Genomic DNA, 20,000 nt, shown 5'->3' with positions numbered 1-20,000 from the left:
CACTGTATACCTCATTTATATCATCTCGCAAGTGTTGGCGTTTAAGTTGCCTCTTCATTTATGATATTCGCCACATACACACTCTTCGAAGTTCTTCGCCTTTACAAAGAAAAGATAAGAGGCCGTGCATAAAGGTTTCGGGGGAAGCAGTAGTCATAGTCGACGAATTTGTTTGTTATTGAGGGACCAACATCAGAATTCCCAGGTGGTGACGCTCTTTCCTTCTCTTGGTGTTGGCTGAAGTTACGTCTTGTTTTGCACATATACTGTGGTACTCTTAACCACCTGGTGCCTTTCTTCTTTTTTTCTCTCTCTCACTTTCTTCTTATGATAAGGAGGAGACTCTACGAATCAAGATTTGTGAATAGTTCTTACAAGTTAACTCTTCATTTGTGAGCAGAATGGATTTATAGTCGCACACACACACACACTATATATATATATATAATATATATATATATATATATATATATATATATATATATATATATATATATAGATATAGTGTCCATGCATACATAAGAGACAAAAATAAAGCGACAGGTCTCGAATTATTTGGCTACGAGTATATTTTCCTACTTCTCCCGTGACTGTTTTACAGACAAAGCTTTGCGTTCCAAGGTTGTTTTTTTTTTTTTTTTTTTAGTTTTTTTTTATTATCTAATATTTATCCTTCCTTGCTTTATGTGTTGATATTTTACTTTCATTATAAACTATACACCCACCCTCACACACACCCACAATATATATGTATATTTAGACTATATATATATATATATATATATATATATATATATATTATATATGTGTGTGTGTTGTGTGTGTGTGTGTGTGTGTGTGGTGAAGTGTGTGTGTGTGGTGTGCGTATTGTACATAATTATATATATATATATTATTAATATATATATAGAATATAAAATACTATAGTTTATATGTTATCTATATAATATAAGATTTCCCTATATATATACTATATATATATATATATATATAGATATATATATATATATATAACACACGATTTTTGTCACTTAAACACGCTTATGATATATGTATGCATTTGTATGTGAAAAAGATGTTTGCCTGTATACTGAATCTCTAATTAGATGACGATGATTCGCAGAGGAAGAAGTTGATCGCGAGCGGGCTTCACAAAGAGAAACAATATATAAGGGCTTAGTTATCACTGGAGTTTTTCGCCGGATTTTAGAAACAGCTACGATGTCTCGCTTTATAGCGTTTTATTTGCAAGAAGTCTTCGGTCTTCTAATTTTGGTATGTGTGAAAGAGTTCTTTTGGAAACGTTACAGTAACATTCATTCATGAGGTTGACGATTATTATTATTATTATTATTATTGTTAGAGGACATGTTAATCAACACCACTCGCATATATCTGTGACGTTATTTCGTACGTTTTTTCTGGTAATTAATGTCCCGGAGAGTCTCTGGGCGTGACCCCTTTTCCTGCCCAGCAGTCTGAAATGCCCTGAAGCTGTTCAGGTATTCGGTGTCTTCTGAATTCCGGACGAATCTCTGCTTCCACCAAGAGTCTTTGAAACCTAGTTCGAGACCCTGAGAACTATATATGTAGGAGTTTTCAAATCATCTTCCAGTTTTCATGCTGGCTGTCAGTTTGCTTAAATGACTTTTAATGTGTACCTTTGATAACTTTCATAGGTATTTAGTCCACTAAAGAAAATTTGGGGAAACGTTCCTTTCCTTTAATCAAGTTGTCATTGCTGTGTGTTCATTGGTATTATATATGCGAGTCAAATGATTTATTTTTCCAATGAACACCATATTCTTTGGAAGCGTGAATTTCGAATAAATGGCCAGTGGGCTTGTTCCTTATAAATAGGGTCCAGCTTCTGAATTACAATAATAATGATAAAAATACTGATAATTATCGGCACAAAGATAATTGAGTCGCAGATTTTCTTATATATGGTGGAATCTGCTTCTCCTCTTCCCTAACAGGTCATTTTTTTCTTCTTTTTCTTCTTCCTTCATAGAAGGGAACCTGAGATGGACTAAGTAGCAGAAATCCAGGTTTGCAAGTGAAAGAGAAGAAAACGTATGAAAAGTATAATAGTGTTAGTTTACCTATATTCTTGGATGACGACAAGCCTTGTGGGCGGAAGAATTCTAATGCAACGTAGGAGGAGGAAAGTTATGTGCTACATGTGGGGTTGGGTGGGTGGGACATGAGACTAGATTTTTTTTTTTTTTTTTTTTTTTTTTTTTTTTGAGCCTGTCCATAAGAGACACTCTCGTATGATATGTGACATGTAATGGTATAGTGCCGCGTTTGATACAGCCTGATATATAAGCCCTCTCAAGTCGGCTGCTGTACTAGTTATATTCAGAATCCCTATTCATCAATGACAAGTGGTATCTGACGCCATCGACTTAAATTTTGCTTTAAATATTGGATTTTTTTTAACATCTAAATGGTTTAATTGAAATGTATTTATTGCAATAATATTTTGCCTTGCGATAATCTCAGACCACGAATATCTCCCGCTCTTATGTCCTAATGTCTGGTATTTTATCAGCATATAAAATCTGTGTTTTAAGCAAAATCTGGTGCCCAGTAGGATGTATGCTGTTTGTAGTAAACTTTGACAGGCCCTCAAAAATTTTCTTCATTTGATATTGTTCCTACTCTCTGCACTTTATTTTTCATTTTTGCGTTTTTTTCCACGTTGTAATTGGTGACGACAACCTGATTAAAGAATTTTAAAATTCATAACGAAAAATGTTCCTCTGTTGTCTTGTTTCTTGAATTTCATTCTTTTTTTTTTATCCTAAGTTATCCTAATAGTAGCTTATATTTGAGGTGAAGTTCACAGGAATGATCCAAAGTAGCAGGGTTTGAGAGTAGTCTGTCTGTCGTGAAAGTACATTGACATCACATAACTAAGACGTAGCAACGTTTCTCAGCTGAGGCCTGATCAGAGAACTTATCTCTTGAAATGGGGGTCCTCAGGTCAGACTACTTATATTTAAGTGTTGGCTACTGCCCAGTTTGGTTGTTGAGGTAACAACGTGTTATTTTATTTTAGTTCTTTATAAAATAGGATTGTAATAACTTGATACTGACATTGTTTTTTATTGTGTTGCAGGCGAGGTTGGTGTCGTTGAGTGACTGAGGAAGAGGTGCGGCCGGCACTCTAAATTTAGACCTGGCACCGTAGCTCTCCTGCTGGTACTGCTCCACCTTCTCCTCCCCCTCCCTCTTTTCTTCTTCCTGCTGCTGCTGGTGCTGCTGTTCTGCTGCTCCAACTACTACTGCTGTTCCTGCTGCAGCTTCTCTTTTGTAGCTGCCACTGCTTCCACTAAGTGTTGGCGGATGGTGGCAGCAGCACCGGCAAGGCCCTACTGCCCTATTTATGTTCGCCATCTCCAACCGAAACAGCCGCTCCGCCGCCGCCGCCTGCAACCTCCGCGTCCTCCTCAACTTCTCTCCGAGAGCCTTAGGTGGAGGTCGACTGATGGTGGAGCGATGGATCATGCCGAGGAACTAGTCTGCCTAGGTTCTCCTGCGGCGGTGCCGCTGATACTTGGGCCTCTGGCATCAGCTTCCACCGAAGGCTTTGACCATCAGCACAGAGTGACCGGCCGCCAAGCCAAGTGGTCGTCACGTGACACTCAGTATTGAGGCGGCCGAAGTGGGACGCCAGTGGCGGGGAGGCAGCTCCAGCCGCCCAGTGTTGAAACAAGTGCCATTAGTGTGGGAATAAGAAGAAGAACCACAAGGTATTCGGTGCTTTGCTTCGCCCCTCTCGGACGTGGCGCTTCTCCATTCTGAATAATCAGATAATCGCAGTGACTTGAAAAAGTGATCGTTGTGACAGAAAGTGACCGGCTTCTCGGGCAGGAAACTTCCGTGGTGATTGATTACTGTTTGCTGAAATCTTTGTTGTTGTTATTGCGACTGTCATTGTTGATACTGTTACTGTTATTATCGTTAGGTGACTGTATGTTTAAGCAACATGCCCGTCCCTCCGTCCTCGCCCTCCGTGGGCACCAGCAGATACCCATCTTACACCTCTTATTCATCCTCCTACCGGAGTCCGTCCTCATCTTCCTATAGTGGTCGCACCACGTCCTTAGACCGTTCACCATATCTCAGCACTTACGGCAGTAGCTATTCGAGCAACTACTCAACCAGCACTTACGCCAGCAAGTACTCGAGACCTCCCATCCCGTCTTATTCGGTCGCGACCGACACTTACCGAAGCAGCCGTAGCTTGCGCCAGTCTCCCGTGAGACCCACTTACTCGAGGCTGAGCTCCGACTCCTCTCTCGAGTCGACGCTCTCGCCGTCGAGGTACAGCACTTCCCGTTACTCCAGGGACAAGAGAGATGTGTCCACTTCGCGAGATTCCGGATACGGTTCCAGGCTCTCCTCTCGCGATCGATCGGTTGACATCATCAACGGAAATGGAGTCGATACCAGTCACTTTGGGCCGTCGCCTTCCTCTTACGCTTGCAATTACCGATGGGAGTATCGAGAGAAGGACAACAAGGCCGAAACGGGAGGCAGCAATGATACCACAGAGCAAAATGGAGAAGCCGAGAAGATCAGAGTCACTGACAGGATTCGCAACTTTGAAACTCGATCGTCAGCCGCTAAGGAAATAGGCGGAGGCCTGTTAGCTGGAAGGGAGAGCTCCTCAACGGGAAGGGAGAGGGGCTACTCCCCTGCGAAGGACTCCAGCAGCGTCGTCCCTCGCCGTCGCATGATTCCCCTGACCTTGGTGGATATTCCGAAGCGCTCCTCCTCCACGAGCAGGAAGAGCCCGAGCGCCAGGGACGACGACGACGACAGAAACAACAACAGCGGCAGCAACGAGCGAAGGCCTTCCGTCACGGAACTCTGCAGGAAATACGACACCAATCACAACGTCACCAACGGCGTGGCGAAACAAGACGACGATGACGAGGATGAGGACGACGACCGAAGTGACGGGAGCGCGTGTTCCGGAGGTCCAGCTGCTGCAGCTGACGACGATGCAGCAGTCGGCACCGTCGAGACTGTCACTCTGACCCTCAAAACGCGCCCGAGGACGAGCTCCACTTCCCGCGCCGATCGAAGGGAGTCCCCCTTAGTCTCGAGAGTGAGCTCTCCTGCTACGGGGTCACGCCTCGATTCCCCAACCAGAAGCCGCGTGGAATCCCCAGCCAGGTCGCGGTTCGATACATCGTTTAAGGAATCCCCGGTTAGGAACCGATTTGAATCCCCGCTGAGGAACCGGTTGGACTCTTCGGTTGGCCGTCCCGAATCCCCATGTGATAGGGATGGGGGACGCACATCGCCTTATGTTAATGGCACCTTGGATAAGGTAAGACATCCAGCTTTACTTCTGGTAAATTTAAGGTGCAGCACAATGTCCGAATTCGTATCGTCGTTTTGGTAGTTTATAATATATGTATAAATATTTATAATGTATATCTATCTATCTATCTATCTATATATATATATATATATATATATATATATTATATATATAATATATATATATATATGAATAACTTGATCACGAAGTATATAAAACGTGATGCTATGTTTAAATAAGGGTTTTTTTGCCACGAAGGAAAAAAATGAAAAAACGAGTTAGCCGAGTACTTTCGGTCCTATTCGGACCCTTTACTGAATACAATCCAGTTTTCTATCATTCAATGGTATTAATGGGTTCTAGATCTAATGGTAACTTTTATTCAAATAGAATGTGTACCTATTAGGCAAAGACTTCATCCAACTTTGTACCTGTAGGTCTTTCACTTATATAAAAAATCCGATATCGTTGACCTCTGCACTTGCAACACAACAAGCCAAAAATGAGAGAAGGCATTTAGTCCGTCTGCGTCTCTTAGCGGAAATTCTCTCTCTCTCTCTCTCTCTCTCTCTCTCTCATCTCTCCTCTCTATCTTTCTCTCTCTCTCTCTCTCTCTCTCTCTCTCTCAGCGGGAAACCCTTGCTTCAACAAAGGCAGCTGGCCTAGATGGCACGCTTCCAAAGGGTACTGAAGGAAATAGCCAGTGAAATCACGCCACTAATCACATTATACACCCTTTACCCATCAACGATTATAGGTAAATAAAGCTGGGATGAGTGATGAGAGGAGATAGAATAATCAATTTTAAATCATTTACTAGCAATCGTTTGTTTTGGATTTATGGGTCTTGGTGTTCACTTAGATTTCGGTGATTATTACCTACCGGTTTAAAGAAAGCCAATGAATGCAATATGATAATGATGGTATAATCATCACACAAAGTGTAAGATTAGCTTTGATTATTGTTTACGTCGATAAAGCTAGTTCCTGAATATTATATAACTGATGACGTTATTATCATCATACAAGATCGTTTCCAAGAAATAGACTTAGATTCTTAAAGGAAATAAAAATTAGATTTTTTTATTTTTAACTAATTAGCGATTTGAGAAATGTCGTGCGTTTTGTTGTCTTAGACAAGAGCATCCAAAATGGCTGTCGTTAGTTTCCTTAAACGAAAAAACACTGCTTTTCTTCAAAAATAAGTCAGGATGGGAGTTGTGTCGGAGTATGAAACAAAGAATGACTATATATATAAGTATCAGTGTATAATATTTTTAAATTATATTATTTCGTTGAGATTTGTCTCTGAAATACATAAAGAAATATTTTTTCAGAGACAGTCATGTTACATTATGTGTTACTACGTATTCTTCTTACTCTGACTTGGCAACTTAGAAAACAAAGAAGTTAATGGTAATGATTACAAGAACAGAGTAAGAGTAATAACAACAGAAAAAAATTTACCTTGTAATTTATCTATTTATTTTGACATTTTCTTTCTATTAAAATACTGCTAACCAGTACAAGAAAGCCACCACAAACCTGATTTAAAAGGCAAATCACCTTGTATATAGCAGGAGGATTTAAACAGAATATACTTTTTGGCACCAAAGAATGTCTGAATATCCGTGATGGCTGTCAGCCAAAATGATGTTTTTTAGTTTGTTTCAATGCCAGCGTGAGTAAGGTATCTATCGGACATATACAATATATAGATATATGTATATATCTATATAATATACTTAATAATTATCTATTATATATTATATATTACATATATACAATACATATATAATAATTATATAATATATATATAATATATAATTATTAGTATTATATAATACTATTTAATATATTATATATATACTAGATATATATTATATATATATATATATATATATAGATAATATAATTAATATTATTATATATCATACATTATATACATTATGACTATTACAGGTTATGACATATCATATTTCAATATACTATATAGATATATTATTAATATATATATATATAATATATATATGATAATATATATGTATATAATATATATATATATATATTATATAATCATCAATAATTATATAATATATATATTATAAATATATATACTATATATACATATTTTAACCACTTTTTCTGTCAGTAAGTTATTGTTAAACTCTGGTCTCGGTCAGGCAAATGTCGGGCATCATCAAACCGAGATGTAAAACGTATTTGTTAATTTAAGGTACTTTTTGCTGTTGAATTAGTTCATAGCCAGAAGATATTAAATCTCTTTCGCAATTTCTTAATGTGACGTGTACTGTTTCCAACTATTTTAAATCTTTAACTACTGCACGTCATCTCAGATACTAATGATACTGTGATCATTTTAAATGCAAAAAAGTTTCACGCAATGCCAAGATTCCTCTTCCAAGGATTTTATCTGACAGCAAAATAAGTTTATTGGTCGTTAACATTTGAAAAGTACAAAAATATTCAATAGAGTTTGCATCTTGATTTGATTCCGGGTCTGACCGCGTGGGTGGTCGGTGTGATATTTTGTTGTATTACTTAAAGCTTGCTTGCGTTGGATCTGGTTCTGATAACCAGGGCGTAAAGCCAGTCCTCCGGTAAGTAATCCCTTGCAGCCGCAGGAGGGTTTAGGGTCAGGCCCTCACTACTGTACTTTATTGGTTGTGGTGTTGAGCATCCCAAAATATTTTGTATGTGACGTCACATTTGGTTCTGCTGGTATTCAAGACAGGATGCACATGGTGTATGTGTATATATATATTAATATAATATATATATATATATATTATATATATATATATATATATATATATATATATATATGTATATATATATATATGTATAGAATAATGTATGTATGTATTATATACTATATATATGTATATAGTATATATATATATATTATATATATTATATATATATATATTATATATATATATATAATATATATATATATCTAGATGGGAAAGCTTCAAACAATTGCAGTAGTTTGTATAGACTACTTGTGGAATGGCCTTTTACTCGACTGGTTTTATTTATTCAGTAAACCGTAAAGTTACAAGTGTTTCGTTTCATAAGTATCCCAAGAAAAACCTTTAAGGGCGAAAGACTTTTATTTAATTTATTGTCACCGTAATGTTGTTAAAATGATTTTTTCTGGTATTTACAGCTGAGATCAGACACATTACTGCACTTATTGAATAAGCGTCATCCCTGACCAGAAATTCGTCTTATAGAACTATTATGAATAAAACGTTCTTGTAGATTCTTTCGAGTTGCGAAAGAATATTTTACACCTTTTTTCACCTAATGTGAACTTGGTCACTTCAGAAAGGGCTGTCTTGAGTAATACTCTTTGCATAGAACATTCTCAGACGCCTCAACTCTCCCAAAGAAAACACTGATTTGTAAGACGTCAAATCAAAGAAATGCAGCTTTGCAAAAAAAAAAAATAAATAAATAAAAAATAAAAAAGAAGAAGAAGAAGAAGAAGAAGACTCATTTAACCCGGGTTTTGTGTATAAGTTAGATGTGGCGTTAGTGAAGAGGTTGAATTCTTCACTCTCATCTTAGGGTGACCGATGCTTCCATTTGGCAAGTGATCGAAGCCCCATTTGGCAGCTGTTTATCCCTTTGTCAACAAGACGAAGAGACAGACTTGTTATTTTGCGATCTGCCATCCTAGAATCACTTAGCAGTCGGCTAATTACGAGAGGAATTAGCAGTGAAAAAAGATAAAATAATTGAAATATTGTTTCACTTAGATGAGAGCAAAATAAGGACGTACATCGAAATTCAGATAATACGACACTAAATAAATTTTACCCTTCTACCAATTTTACCATTTGTCCAATGTTCAATAAAAATCTTTATTGTGGGAGTGCTGATAGAAATAGAAATACTCTCTCTCTCTCTCTCTCTCTCTCTCTCTCTCTCTCTCTCTCCTCTATATATATATATATATATATATATATCGTTTGGTTTGTATGTATATGATTAAAATTTACCCCGCCGCCCTCACGGTTTAGATTCTCTCATCCCTATTTCCGTGTCGGAACCTGACTAATCTTGTGCCACTTAAACTAGAGTTAAAATGGGACAGGTGCTCGACCCTATTTTAGTAAATTGAAAACAGGTGAATGGACCTAATTGGTATACTCTATAGTAGATTCGTATCAACCGTGCATTTTTGATGTCTAGGTCCGTCCCTTACGGCGCTCCTAATTGGCTGTTGATAAGCCAAACATAGGGTTAGAAACTCTTAGTCTCTCTCGAGAGTTCACATGGGCAGGATGTGTGTTCCACCTCTCCTGAGGGATACGTTTGATAAAGACGTTATTTCTCAGGAGAGGTGGAACATACGTCCTGCCTATGTGAACTCTCGAGTTGGCTTATCAACAGCCAATTAGGAGCGTCGTAAAGGACCCGCCTAGACATCAAATGCACCGTTGATGTGACTCTACTATAGTATGTGTGCCGTGTTTTTACCCATACATTTATATATATTTGTACAAAAACAGCTGCCTAATAGTACCGTTTCCAGTGATGTATATTCATCTGTACTTTTTTTTTATTAACGAGAATTATAATTTTCAAAAAAGAACGAAAAGAAATTAGATACTTAATGAAGAATTAAAATCATAAATATGTGAAATCACATGCTTTTTATTTGAAACGACCTGAAATTTGGTTACGAGAGCGATAATTTGCAGAGAAAGAACGAAAAGAAACAACGGTGAGGAGCTAAACAGAGTATGAGAGATTCAGACATTTTCTGTTATCGTCATTTTTTTAGTCAGTTTCTTTCATTTCTCCTTTATTCTTCTGAAAGTTTCTTGTTTTGTGTGTTGCAGCTGCTGTTTTTTTTTCTTTTTTTTTTCAGAATGTTCTCACGGCTAACTTTACTATTACGGTCAAGAAATAAACTTGAATATAACCCATGGGGCTTCAGTCTATTATTCAATAGTACAAAATCACAATACAGTCAAAGTCTCGTTTATATCCGACAGGGATTGACGTGTGGCGCATAGTTTATATCTTAAATTTTTTTTAGTGACATTCTGGTAAACTAGATTTTTTTTCTTTTTACAAACTTGATAAATTTCTTGATAAATTTGTTGTATTTGTTTTTTTTTTCTACTGCTGTAACGTCTGATAACACTGCCAGCAGTGATGATGATAATAATAATGATGAATTGTTAAGGCGATAATGACCAAAAATGCCCAATAAATTACTAGGTTGAAACTAGTCACACGACAATTTCCCAGGCTTGTCAAGTTAATACTGTTCTTAGAGATCTCAAAGAGCTTGCTCGTAGAAAAACGAATAGGTCAGTCTCGAGCTGTGAGAGTTGTGTGAAAATCCACTGAAATGTTCGATTTTTGTTAGAAGAAAGTGACGGAACTTTCTAAAACGTTTACCCCTAGGGGAAAGAAGTATATTCACTTGACTTTCCTTTCCTGGTTGTTTGGCGCTTAAAGAAGCCATTTCTTCCAGAGCAGAAAATACCTGATGCCCTCATGTAATCAAGAAAGGTGTGCGTGCCGTGTGTGTGTATATTAGCTGCAATGTTATAATCGGTAAATGTCTGACAGCAAAATAAGCCTTCATTCATTTTATTATAGCTCACGGATGACGTACATGCAGCGTTACCCACGTGTCCGTATTCATTTTATTGCCTCAGCCTCAGAAATGGACAGCAATGAAGCGTTTGCATTCGGAACCCGTTGGGAAAACGATCGGCCGCATACGGGGCCAAGCTAATGACATTCAACGTATGACCTGGATGTGGCCTATCTCACTTTCTCATTTGTTGGCGTCACTCATTTCTACCTCCCCCCCCCCCCCCCCACCCCTCCCCCGAGGAATTGTTATTCTGCGTGATCGGAATAACCGCGAGAGTCATTAAACCTTCGTAAATAATCGTTTGTGTATGGCCACTTGGCTCCCAGATAATCGCGCTTTGCGATGCCGGCGCCGAATTATTCTCCGTTCAAACGGCAGTTTTGACACAGTGCTGTAGAACGTCCTAGCCAGGAGTCCTCACCCGTCCCCCCCACCTCCCCCCTTCGCCCTTTCACGATTATTTTGGGGATTTATTGAATGGCTGTCTGGCTGACGGGGCAAGGCAGTGTTATAGATGCGATAATTAGGGTCACATGGATTTATAAGGACCATTAGAATTTGCAAGCGTTTTTTTTTTTTCATTTAGTTGGGTTTAGGGCAGTTCATGTCCTTTTGACTGTTAGAATCTGATTGCTTTTAATACTCACATTTGACTAAGTTTATGGATGTTCTAGTACAAAACTAACGGACGACTAATCCGTTTATGAAAGATTTTTAGATAGCCAATAATAGCTAGTTAATAGTTTATAGTCAGTCACGTATTGGCAAAAAGTCACCAACAAAAACCTAGTTATATTGTCCAAGAAGGCCATTTAAAAATACCTAATGATAATCAGCGCTTACAGAAAGTAAGGAATAATATAAAGTTAATAAAACTTCATTCAAGAGACATCGGGTTCAGTTAATGAAAATGAACAACCGTGTAAGGCAGTAAATGATCGTCTAATAACTGGGCTCTTCAAGGTATGCAAAGTTAGTAAATAGTTTTTCAAAATAAGTTAAATTATTGGATCGTTAATAAGGCGATGTAGCAATAAACATCTTTCGGGATAGGCAGCATTATCAAAAAGCTAATTAGGTTACTAAGCTGCGTCGAGTTACTGATTGGCTATTCAGGTTATGCAAAATAACTGAATAGCTGATTGGAATGTAAAGGCTTACGAAGTCAGGCTGCAAAAAAGAAATAATATGTATCCTTGAACGAAATATGATTATTGAATGTCTAGAAAAGGTCAGGCCATACAAAGCTAATAAATATAAAAATCAGGCTGCGTAGTCCTTTCTACTATTAGATTTTACAATTTAATGAATGACATCAAATAAAGTCATATAAAGTTTCTGAAAGACTACGCAGTCATGTTAGACTCGTTATTGACTAAGTAACTAGATCTTAGTTTAACCAGACCACCGAGTTGATTAACAGTTCTCCTAGGCTGGCCCGAAGGATTAGATATTTTTACGTGGCTAGGAACCAATTGGTTACCTAGCAACGGGACACACAGCTTATTGTGGGATCCGAACCACCACATATAAAAAAAATTAATTTCTGATCACCAGAAACAAATTAATCTGATTCCACGTTGGCAGAGCTGGGAATCGAACTCGAGACTACCGAATCGGTAGGCGAACACGTAAACCACTCGTCCAACGAGGAACTTGTAGTTACTGACTAAAGAATCAGGTTTGCACAATTGCTGAATATCTGTAAAATCCGATTATCCACATTGTATGAAATCTGTGGAAAAATCGAAATATACAGTCACTAAATGGCAGAAACTTATTAATGTTTAACCTGGTTGAGCACAAAAAGTAAAATGAAAACCAGTGATAAAGTATCAACCAAGAGAAACTTTTAGAATATCATCATAGTTATACTTATTAGTAGCATTCATCATGGAAACTCGTAAAGTTTATAATGATTATTATAGATGAATAAATCTTCCGCGTTAGGAAAACGTTTGGGATATGATGATTTTCGGTTATTATAATGAGCATAATGAGAAAACGTTAAGCATATAAGAGCGACTCAGTGGCGTGGTCGGTATGGTGTTGGAGTGACACCTCAGTGGCTGCGAGTTCGATTCTCGGGCATTCCATTGAGGTGTGAGAGATGTGTGTTTCTGGTGATAGAAGTTCACTCTCGACGTGGTTCGGAAGTCGCGTAAAGCCGTTGGTCCCGTTGCTGAATAACCACTGGTTCCATGCAACGTAAAAACACCATACAAACAAGCATATAAAGATAATAACTGATCAGTTATTATCTTTATATAAGCATATAAAGATAATAACAGATCTTGATAGTATCAACCAATAGAACCCTTTCAGATTTAGTAGTAGTTTTATAGCTGTATCATTCGCCAAAGAAAAACGTTAAGGATATACAGATAGTGATAGCATCCACTAATCCACAGAAGAAAATCAGATAAGGTATTATAATGGCAATTGTTTATTGATTAAAATCCATCAAGGAAAATTCAAATAAGATATAATAATGATTATTAATATTTATTATAACAACAACCCGCACAAAAAAAAAAGACCCATGTAACCTGACCGTACATTCGGTTGGACCATACACTAAGACAAGAAGGCTTTGGCTTCTTTCCATGGTTAGTGACTGTCAATTAGACGTGCCAGGTCTTGGGGACACACTAAAGATGGGAAATATAGGGTATTCTTTGAGATTTGTGGCGAGACCATATATTTGTCTGAGATAATTCTTCAGTGCCTTGTTCGCTTTTTATGTCTCGCTATACATGTCTTCAATGAATGTGCTCTAGTTTTCTTTTTATTGCGTATATTATTCAGTTTCCCGTGAATCGTGTAGGTATTACTAAACTACTTTTGGCATTTCAAATTCAAGCAAGGGAAATGATCCAATGCGATTTTTGTAAGATTTGTCATTTCTAGCAGCGACCCATCTGGAGATATGAAATTCTCTCTCTCTCTCTCTCTCTCTCTCTCTCGTCTCTCTCTCTCCTCTCTCTCTCTCTCTCTCTCTCTCCTATACATACATACATACATACATATATTAATATAATATATATATATATATATATATATATATAGATATATTATATATATATACATACATACATATATATATATATACACACAATATTTATGGATGTATGTTGGCAGTTTTAAATAGATCTCCTTGAGTTAAATCCCTTCTGTGCCAAATATCACATGCAGAATAATAGATAGGCTATACGTTAAGGTTTGTATTTACTTAAAAAGTGTGAAATATTACCATTTCTGAAATGACTTCTAAATTATTGATGTGGTTGGCATATAGTAATACATTTATTCTAGTCATTGGAAAAAGCTAAAAATGCGTTGGGTGGTGAAAACTTTCCTATCCTGCATTATAAGCTTCTTAATAATAATAGGAGTCTTCTAAAGGGTTCCTGTCTATTATACTCTTATCATCCTTCGTATTGCCCTCCACTTTAGACAAATTAAGTTCTTTATTATACGGATATTCCTTCCCTTTACTCGTTCTTGTCAGCCCAGTTTGATTGTTTCATCATCCTCTTTCGTTAAGACTTGTCCTTACTGAAGATGTTTTGTATATCTTTCACAAATTCAGGTTAACGTGCAGTGTCCGTGGCCCGCGTCTCTTCATATTTTATTTTATGGTAACTGGAATTGCAGCATAAAATTCAGGACACAGGCAAGTCGCTGGGGCCGATGTGGTTATTCAGCGCTGAAAGGGAAATCGAGAGTAACAGGTTTTATAGGGTGTAATATGAGGAAGACCTCGCAGTTGCAAGGTGAAACAGCTGTTAGGAGAGGGTGGAAATTACGATGGAAGAGAGAGAATATGAGCCCAAGTACAGTAAAAGGAATGGAAGGGGTTGCCGCTAGGGCCGAAGGGACACTACAAAGAACCTCAAGTTATGCCTACAGTGCACCGAGTGAGGTGCACTGACGCTCTACCTCCCAAGGGGGAGTTTATGGTCATATTCTGCATATTCCACTAACGAACGTTTCCGCGTTCCTACGTTTGTCCGGAGTTGCCACGCGGGTTGTTGGGTCGCTGGCTGTTTTGCAGCCAGACTTTCGCTGTTCATTTTGGTCTTGACAAAGAAAGGAATCCTTAGAGTGCGACCGAATTCTTGCTGGAATAAACCCTGGTCGACGCCATTTCCCAGAAAGGCATTGTTTTCACACCTACGGCTCTAATAGCCGGCACTGCTTGGTCTTCATGGTAATCACCAGGCCTTGATCAACGCCTACGAACGCCCACTTCGTCGATCAATGACGAAGGAAAAGAATTGCCAGCGTGTTGCTCGGGGAATGCAGGAGTTCTCGACTGACCCATGTTGGGAAATTTTACGTTTATTATCTGACCACTTCCTAGATGGATCTCTTTCGTACAAGGCGCAGGCCTAGTATCAGTGATGGGAGTGAAGGATGTAAAACATTAGGGGTACAAAAACTCTTTTGGATATTCTTTATAGAATGAACAATATGCGAAGAAAAACAACGTCTTCATTAAAGAAACTAAATGATAGAAGACTAGAAATACTGAACATCGCTTGGAAAGACTTTAGATGAAAGTCTGAAGTATATTTCTCAAAGAAGACCAGTGACTAAGGGCCACGTTCCTTCGGACAATAAAGAATTAACAGAGCTAAATATATAAACTGCGAAGTTTATGGGATATACGCAATAGCACGAAATTAACGCGCATTACAAATCCTAGACTGTGGGGACAAAACAATAGCAAAGGCGACAGTGAGTTACAATGCCGCATTCTCCGAAGTACAAAACGGTGATGGTCACTTGTCCTGATTTATGTTCTTGTCCCATTGAGAGCTTTCCTTCTTAGTGTGTGTGTGTGTGTGTGTGTGTGTGTGTGTGTGTGTGTGTTAGTTAAGAGGATGGCCCGAGAGAGGCAGCACAACGTCAACTGCCTCCCCCATTTAAACTTTTAACTACTGAATTTTGGATGAACCCTCTGTGGTAAGGAAGGAGATTGTGTATGTATGTATGTATGTATATATATATATATATATATATATATATATATATATATATATATATATATGTATATATATATATATATATATATACTTATATATATATATCTATCTATAACATCATTTTTTCTAAATTTTTAACCAATCAATAAGTTGGTTTAAATAGATTTGGATGTTTTTCCTTGAAACATACATGTGAAGTTAGTAATAAAAGGCTGTGCACCCTGAGATTTCAAACTATTTTGACTTATTTATTTCTAACAACTGGGATAATAGCTTAACAGCAGGAAATGTCAATCTAAGTCTAGAAGAGGATAAAACATTTTATAACCTTTTTAGCGAACTGGAAACCTTAATACAATTACTGTCAAGTACTAGCTGCGTATTTCTTTAACTGATTTTTATATAAATCCTCTAACTGTTCAGATTTATCTCTTCCCCTCATTTTAAACTGGAAATAGCTGATATTTGGGAATCATTTAATGAAAGTCGTAAAAAGGAATCCCATGACAAGAAATATATTACACCCTGAGTAGTTTATTGATAGTTTATAATGTGTGCCATGAAGAATAAAAGTTTGTTCTTTTGAAACCAGGTTATTCCTTTTGGAAACGGGTAAAAAGGGAGATTTGATCATATTAAAATATTCTGTTTTGAAATGATTATGAATAAAAAAGTGGATTAATTATATTCAGTATATAAATATACTGATGTTCATGAATAGTGTTTGGACGTGAAGTTTTGGAAAGATGTTTTTGCATTTCAAGGCTAGATTGATATTTTCTCTGAAAGAAAACAAAAGTAATGAAGAAAATATCAGAAGGAAAAAAAGAATGAAAGAAATTATTTCAAGTAAACTGACCAGAATGAATGAGGTCATTCACGAAAGCAGTACCCAAATTGAATGTAATAATATCCAATAACTGAGCGCCATACACATAAAGGCTGGTTAGCGGTCGCCATGTGGTTGTTTTGCGAACATCACCCCGTTACCAGCGCTTTCAGATCTTGACGATTGTTGTTGTGCCTAAGTATCGTCTGATTGTTAACCAGCGTTATTTTGCTGCATTTGTTGCTCGCCATCAGTACCACAGCATCGCTGTTGGTGGTAAGTGCAACCTGACCTTATAGTCCGGACTTTGGAGGACGAAGCATACGTGATATTCCTGCCGATTCTCGGACATAGTAATTATAATAATGCACTGTATGGATCCTGATATTGTAATAATAATAATAATAAAATATTTTATTATTATTATTACGGGAAATCCGTTGAGACCAGAATAACACGAAGGGAGTAAATGTAGTACGTATAAATTTACGTTTAAATATAACTCTCCGGGACTTTATATCCATATTTAAGTATAGTCAATTTCTAAACGTTTCAAAGGAGCATGTTACGAATTTTTTTATTTTTGTTTTCATTATTGCAGTGCCACCTTCCGTTCTGGAGGTGTTTTGATATAAAACTAGTAATAAAAACTGTAGCTTCTTTCGTCTTACTCATCCATAAGTCTATCCAGTACCTCAACATCTCCTCTATAGATTCGGTGTCCTTTCAGCAGTTGGTTGTTTTCGTCTGCTGAATTATTTGGACAAATGAACAGCGTTTAGCGGTCTTATTCGATTGCGATCGAATTATTTGTCACGGTATCTTGGCAAGTAGTCGAACGTCGATGGGGTGATACTGGCTGTGACTAACACACTCGACCCTTCCCTCGCAGACAGACACACAGACGGGCCCATACACACACACACACACATATGCACAGACACTTACACACGGACATATTTTTGGCCGTCAGCTCTTACCAGCGAACATGGAAGCAGCTGCCGACTGGTTTCCCTGCCAATATTTTGAACTACATTATTTGCTGGACGAACAACAAGGGTGCGCGCACACACTTGCGAAGACTGCTGTTACCTCCCCTCCCCCCTGCTCCCCCATTCCTCTCTCTCTGTCGCGATCACTGACCCAGATGTTTGAGGCTGCTGCTCATTGCGAGGGAATGCAATAGAGGATCAGTGCTTTTGGGTTACTGCTGTTGTCGTCTTTCACAGACGGATGCCAAAGACAACGGAAATTAAGACAGAGGTCCGAACTAGGAGGAAGTCCGATAATGAGGATACACACACACACACACACACACACACCACACACACACACACACTAGTCAACCCCGCGGGACATGTGGACAGGGAAATACTTTTTTTAATTTTTTTTTTTATTTTTTTTTTTTAGAAAGGAAAACCGATTGATGAAATTTCTTTTCTTTTAAAAGTCGTGCGGACTGATTCACTGTTTTTCTGGATGCGTGAATATTCTGATGGAAATTCCTGTTTTACTTCTACTAGAACAAAATTCATATGATTCTTATAGAAAATGGATGACATAAAATCTATTAAAATGTGGCAAATCTTGTTACTGAGAATTTAATCGTAAATCTTGGACTGAGAGGGACATTATAGGTATTGACGGGTAATAAAATGAAGAGCATAAAACCTATGCAGATTTAAACAGGCATGTTCTATGCTTCCAAAAATATTACTGATTAATAAATCATGAATATTCTATCACAGAATCTAAAACAAACACTGCAGTGTCGTCATTCTTTATTTATGGATATTAAAGATATTAATCCGGAAATGACATAAGAAATGATCACGACAGCTCACCCTGGGTAAAATTAGAGTGATACCTGAAGAGGCAATGACGCAAGTGTTGACCATATTGCGATAGTTGGTAGAGAAACTCTTAGGAGGTTTTTTCGTATTACAAAGAATGCAGACTTGGCAATACCCACGAGGTTAGAAAAACCTGGCTGGAAGAATAGAGTAAGTTGAATATTGCCCTTGTTTACTGAGTAGCGCAGATATATTTAGTCACTGTAACTACGTAAGGCGATTTTCTTACAAAACCAATTCTGGTTTCAAGAGATTTCTGGAATTTCAGATATTGACGATATTCCATACGCTGAAGTCAGGCATGTACATTTTTAAAAATTGTTTTTCGATTTCTTTATATCCCTTGTAGAGAATCGTCATTGTCTGTGCTTCCTCCTCCTAGATATGTTTTCATTGAAGATATTTCTGCGAAGGTATGACGAGAAATATTTGCAGAATTCGTCCTGACTGTTTGTTGATCTGCAAAAATGTCTTTGTTGTTTACGACGCAAGTTGCTTATTTGCTGCAGCTTAAGCACATGATGAAATCAAAACTATTCGAGTCATTTGTAATTTCTAAAATGAGAAAATCTTGTAAACTTTTTATTTTATTGCTTTCACGCAACGACATCATTTAAAGCTGTAACTCCAAGTGACATCCACTTTGATAATATACGGCTTTATTCAATCATACTGCAAGAGATATTAACTTTCCACTGAGGTATTACGTAGCAATTTTCACGATTAAAAAAAAGACACGTGATGCTTTCCTACCAAGCAGTGGAAGTCACTGCTCCTCTCTAATTAGGGATGCTTGCAGCTCAGGCAAGCCTCGTGTCTGAGGGAACAACAAAGTACTTGAAATTGGCAATGAGTTTGCCATTAACCTAATTCTCTCGGTACTTGTTAGTTACACTGTACCGTGACACATACACACTCTCTCTCTCTCTCTCTCTCTCTCCTCTCTCTCTCTCTCTCTCTCTCTCTATCTTATGCTTTGGTATTGATGGTTAGTCAGGTTGCTCTTCTCTCTCTCTCTCTCTCTCTCTCTCTCTCTCTCTCATGCCTTTGGTATGATGGTATAGTCCAGGTTGCTTCCTCTCTCTCTCTCTCTCTCTCTCTCTCTCTCTCTCTCTCTCTCTCTCTCTCTCTCATTTGCCATAATAGCACTGGTAGATGATTTTTTTAAATTAAAACTAGTTTAGATTTTACCCCTCCTCATCACTGTCGAGTATTTCTGCTCAGGTTGTGTAGCTAGCATAAATATTGTTCATTTATGTCACCGTTTTAAAAAGAAATCGAGATTGAGGATTAATTCTAATACTTCGTGCACATTTTATAGAGAGAGAGAGAG

The 20,000-nt window shown here is 37.7% G+C and overlaps 1 protein-coding gene across 2 annotated transcripts in view; it reads left to right on the top strand.

Annotated features, from left to right (window-relative positions):
• The window catches only part of LOC135226294 (ubiquitin carboxyl-terminal hydrolase 2-like), a 186,479-nt gene that overhangs the window by 79,535 nt on the left and 86,944 nt on the right, over window positions 1-20,000 (top strand). For both annotated transcript variants that reach the window (XM_064265738.1, XM_064265736.1), the window contains exon 2: window positions 3,128-5,350. In XM_064265738.1, coding sequence (XP_064121808.1) covers window positions 3,998-5,350 — 1,353 coding nt within the window. In that variant the 5' untranslated portion in view covers window positions 3,128-3,997. The remainder of the gene's footprint in view (window positions 1-3,127; window positions 5,351-20,000) is intronic.

This window comes from Macrobrachium nipponense, chromosome 20 (genome assembly GCF_015104395.2).
Source record: "Macrobrachium nipponense isolate FS-2020 chromosome 20, ASM1510439v2, whole genome shotgun sequence".
NCBI classification, from domain to species: domain Eukaryota; kingdom Metazoa; phylum Arthropoda; class Malacostraca; order Decapoda; family Palaemonidae; genus Macrobrachium; species Macrobrachium nipponense.
This window is presented reverse-complemented; position numbering and strand designations above follow the sequence as displayed.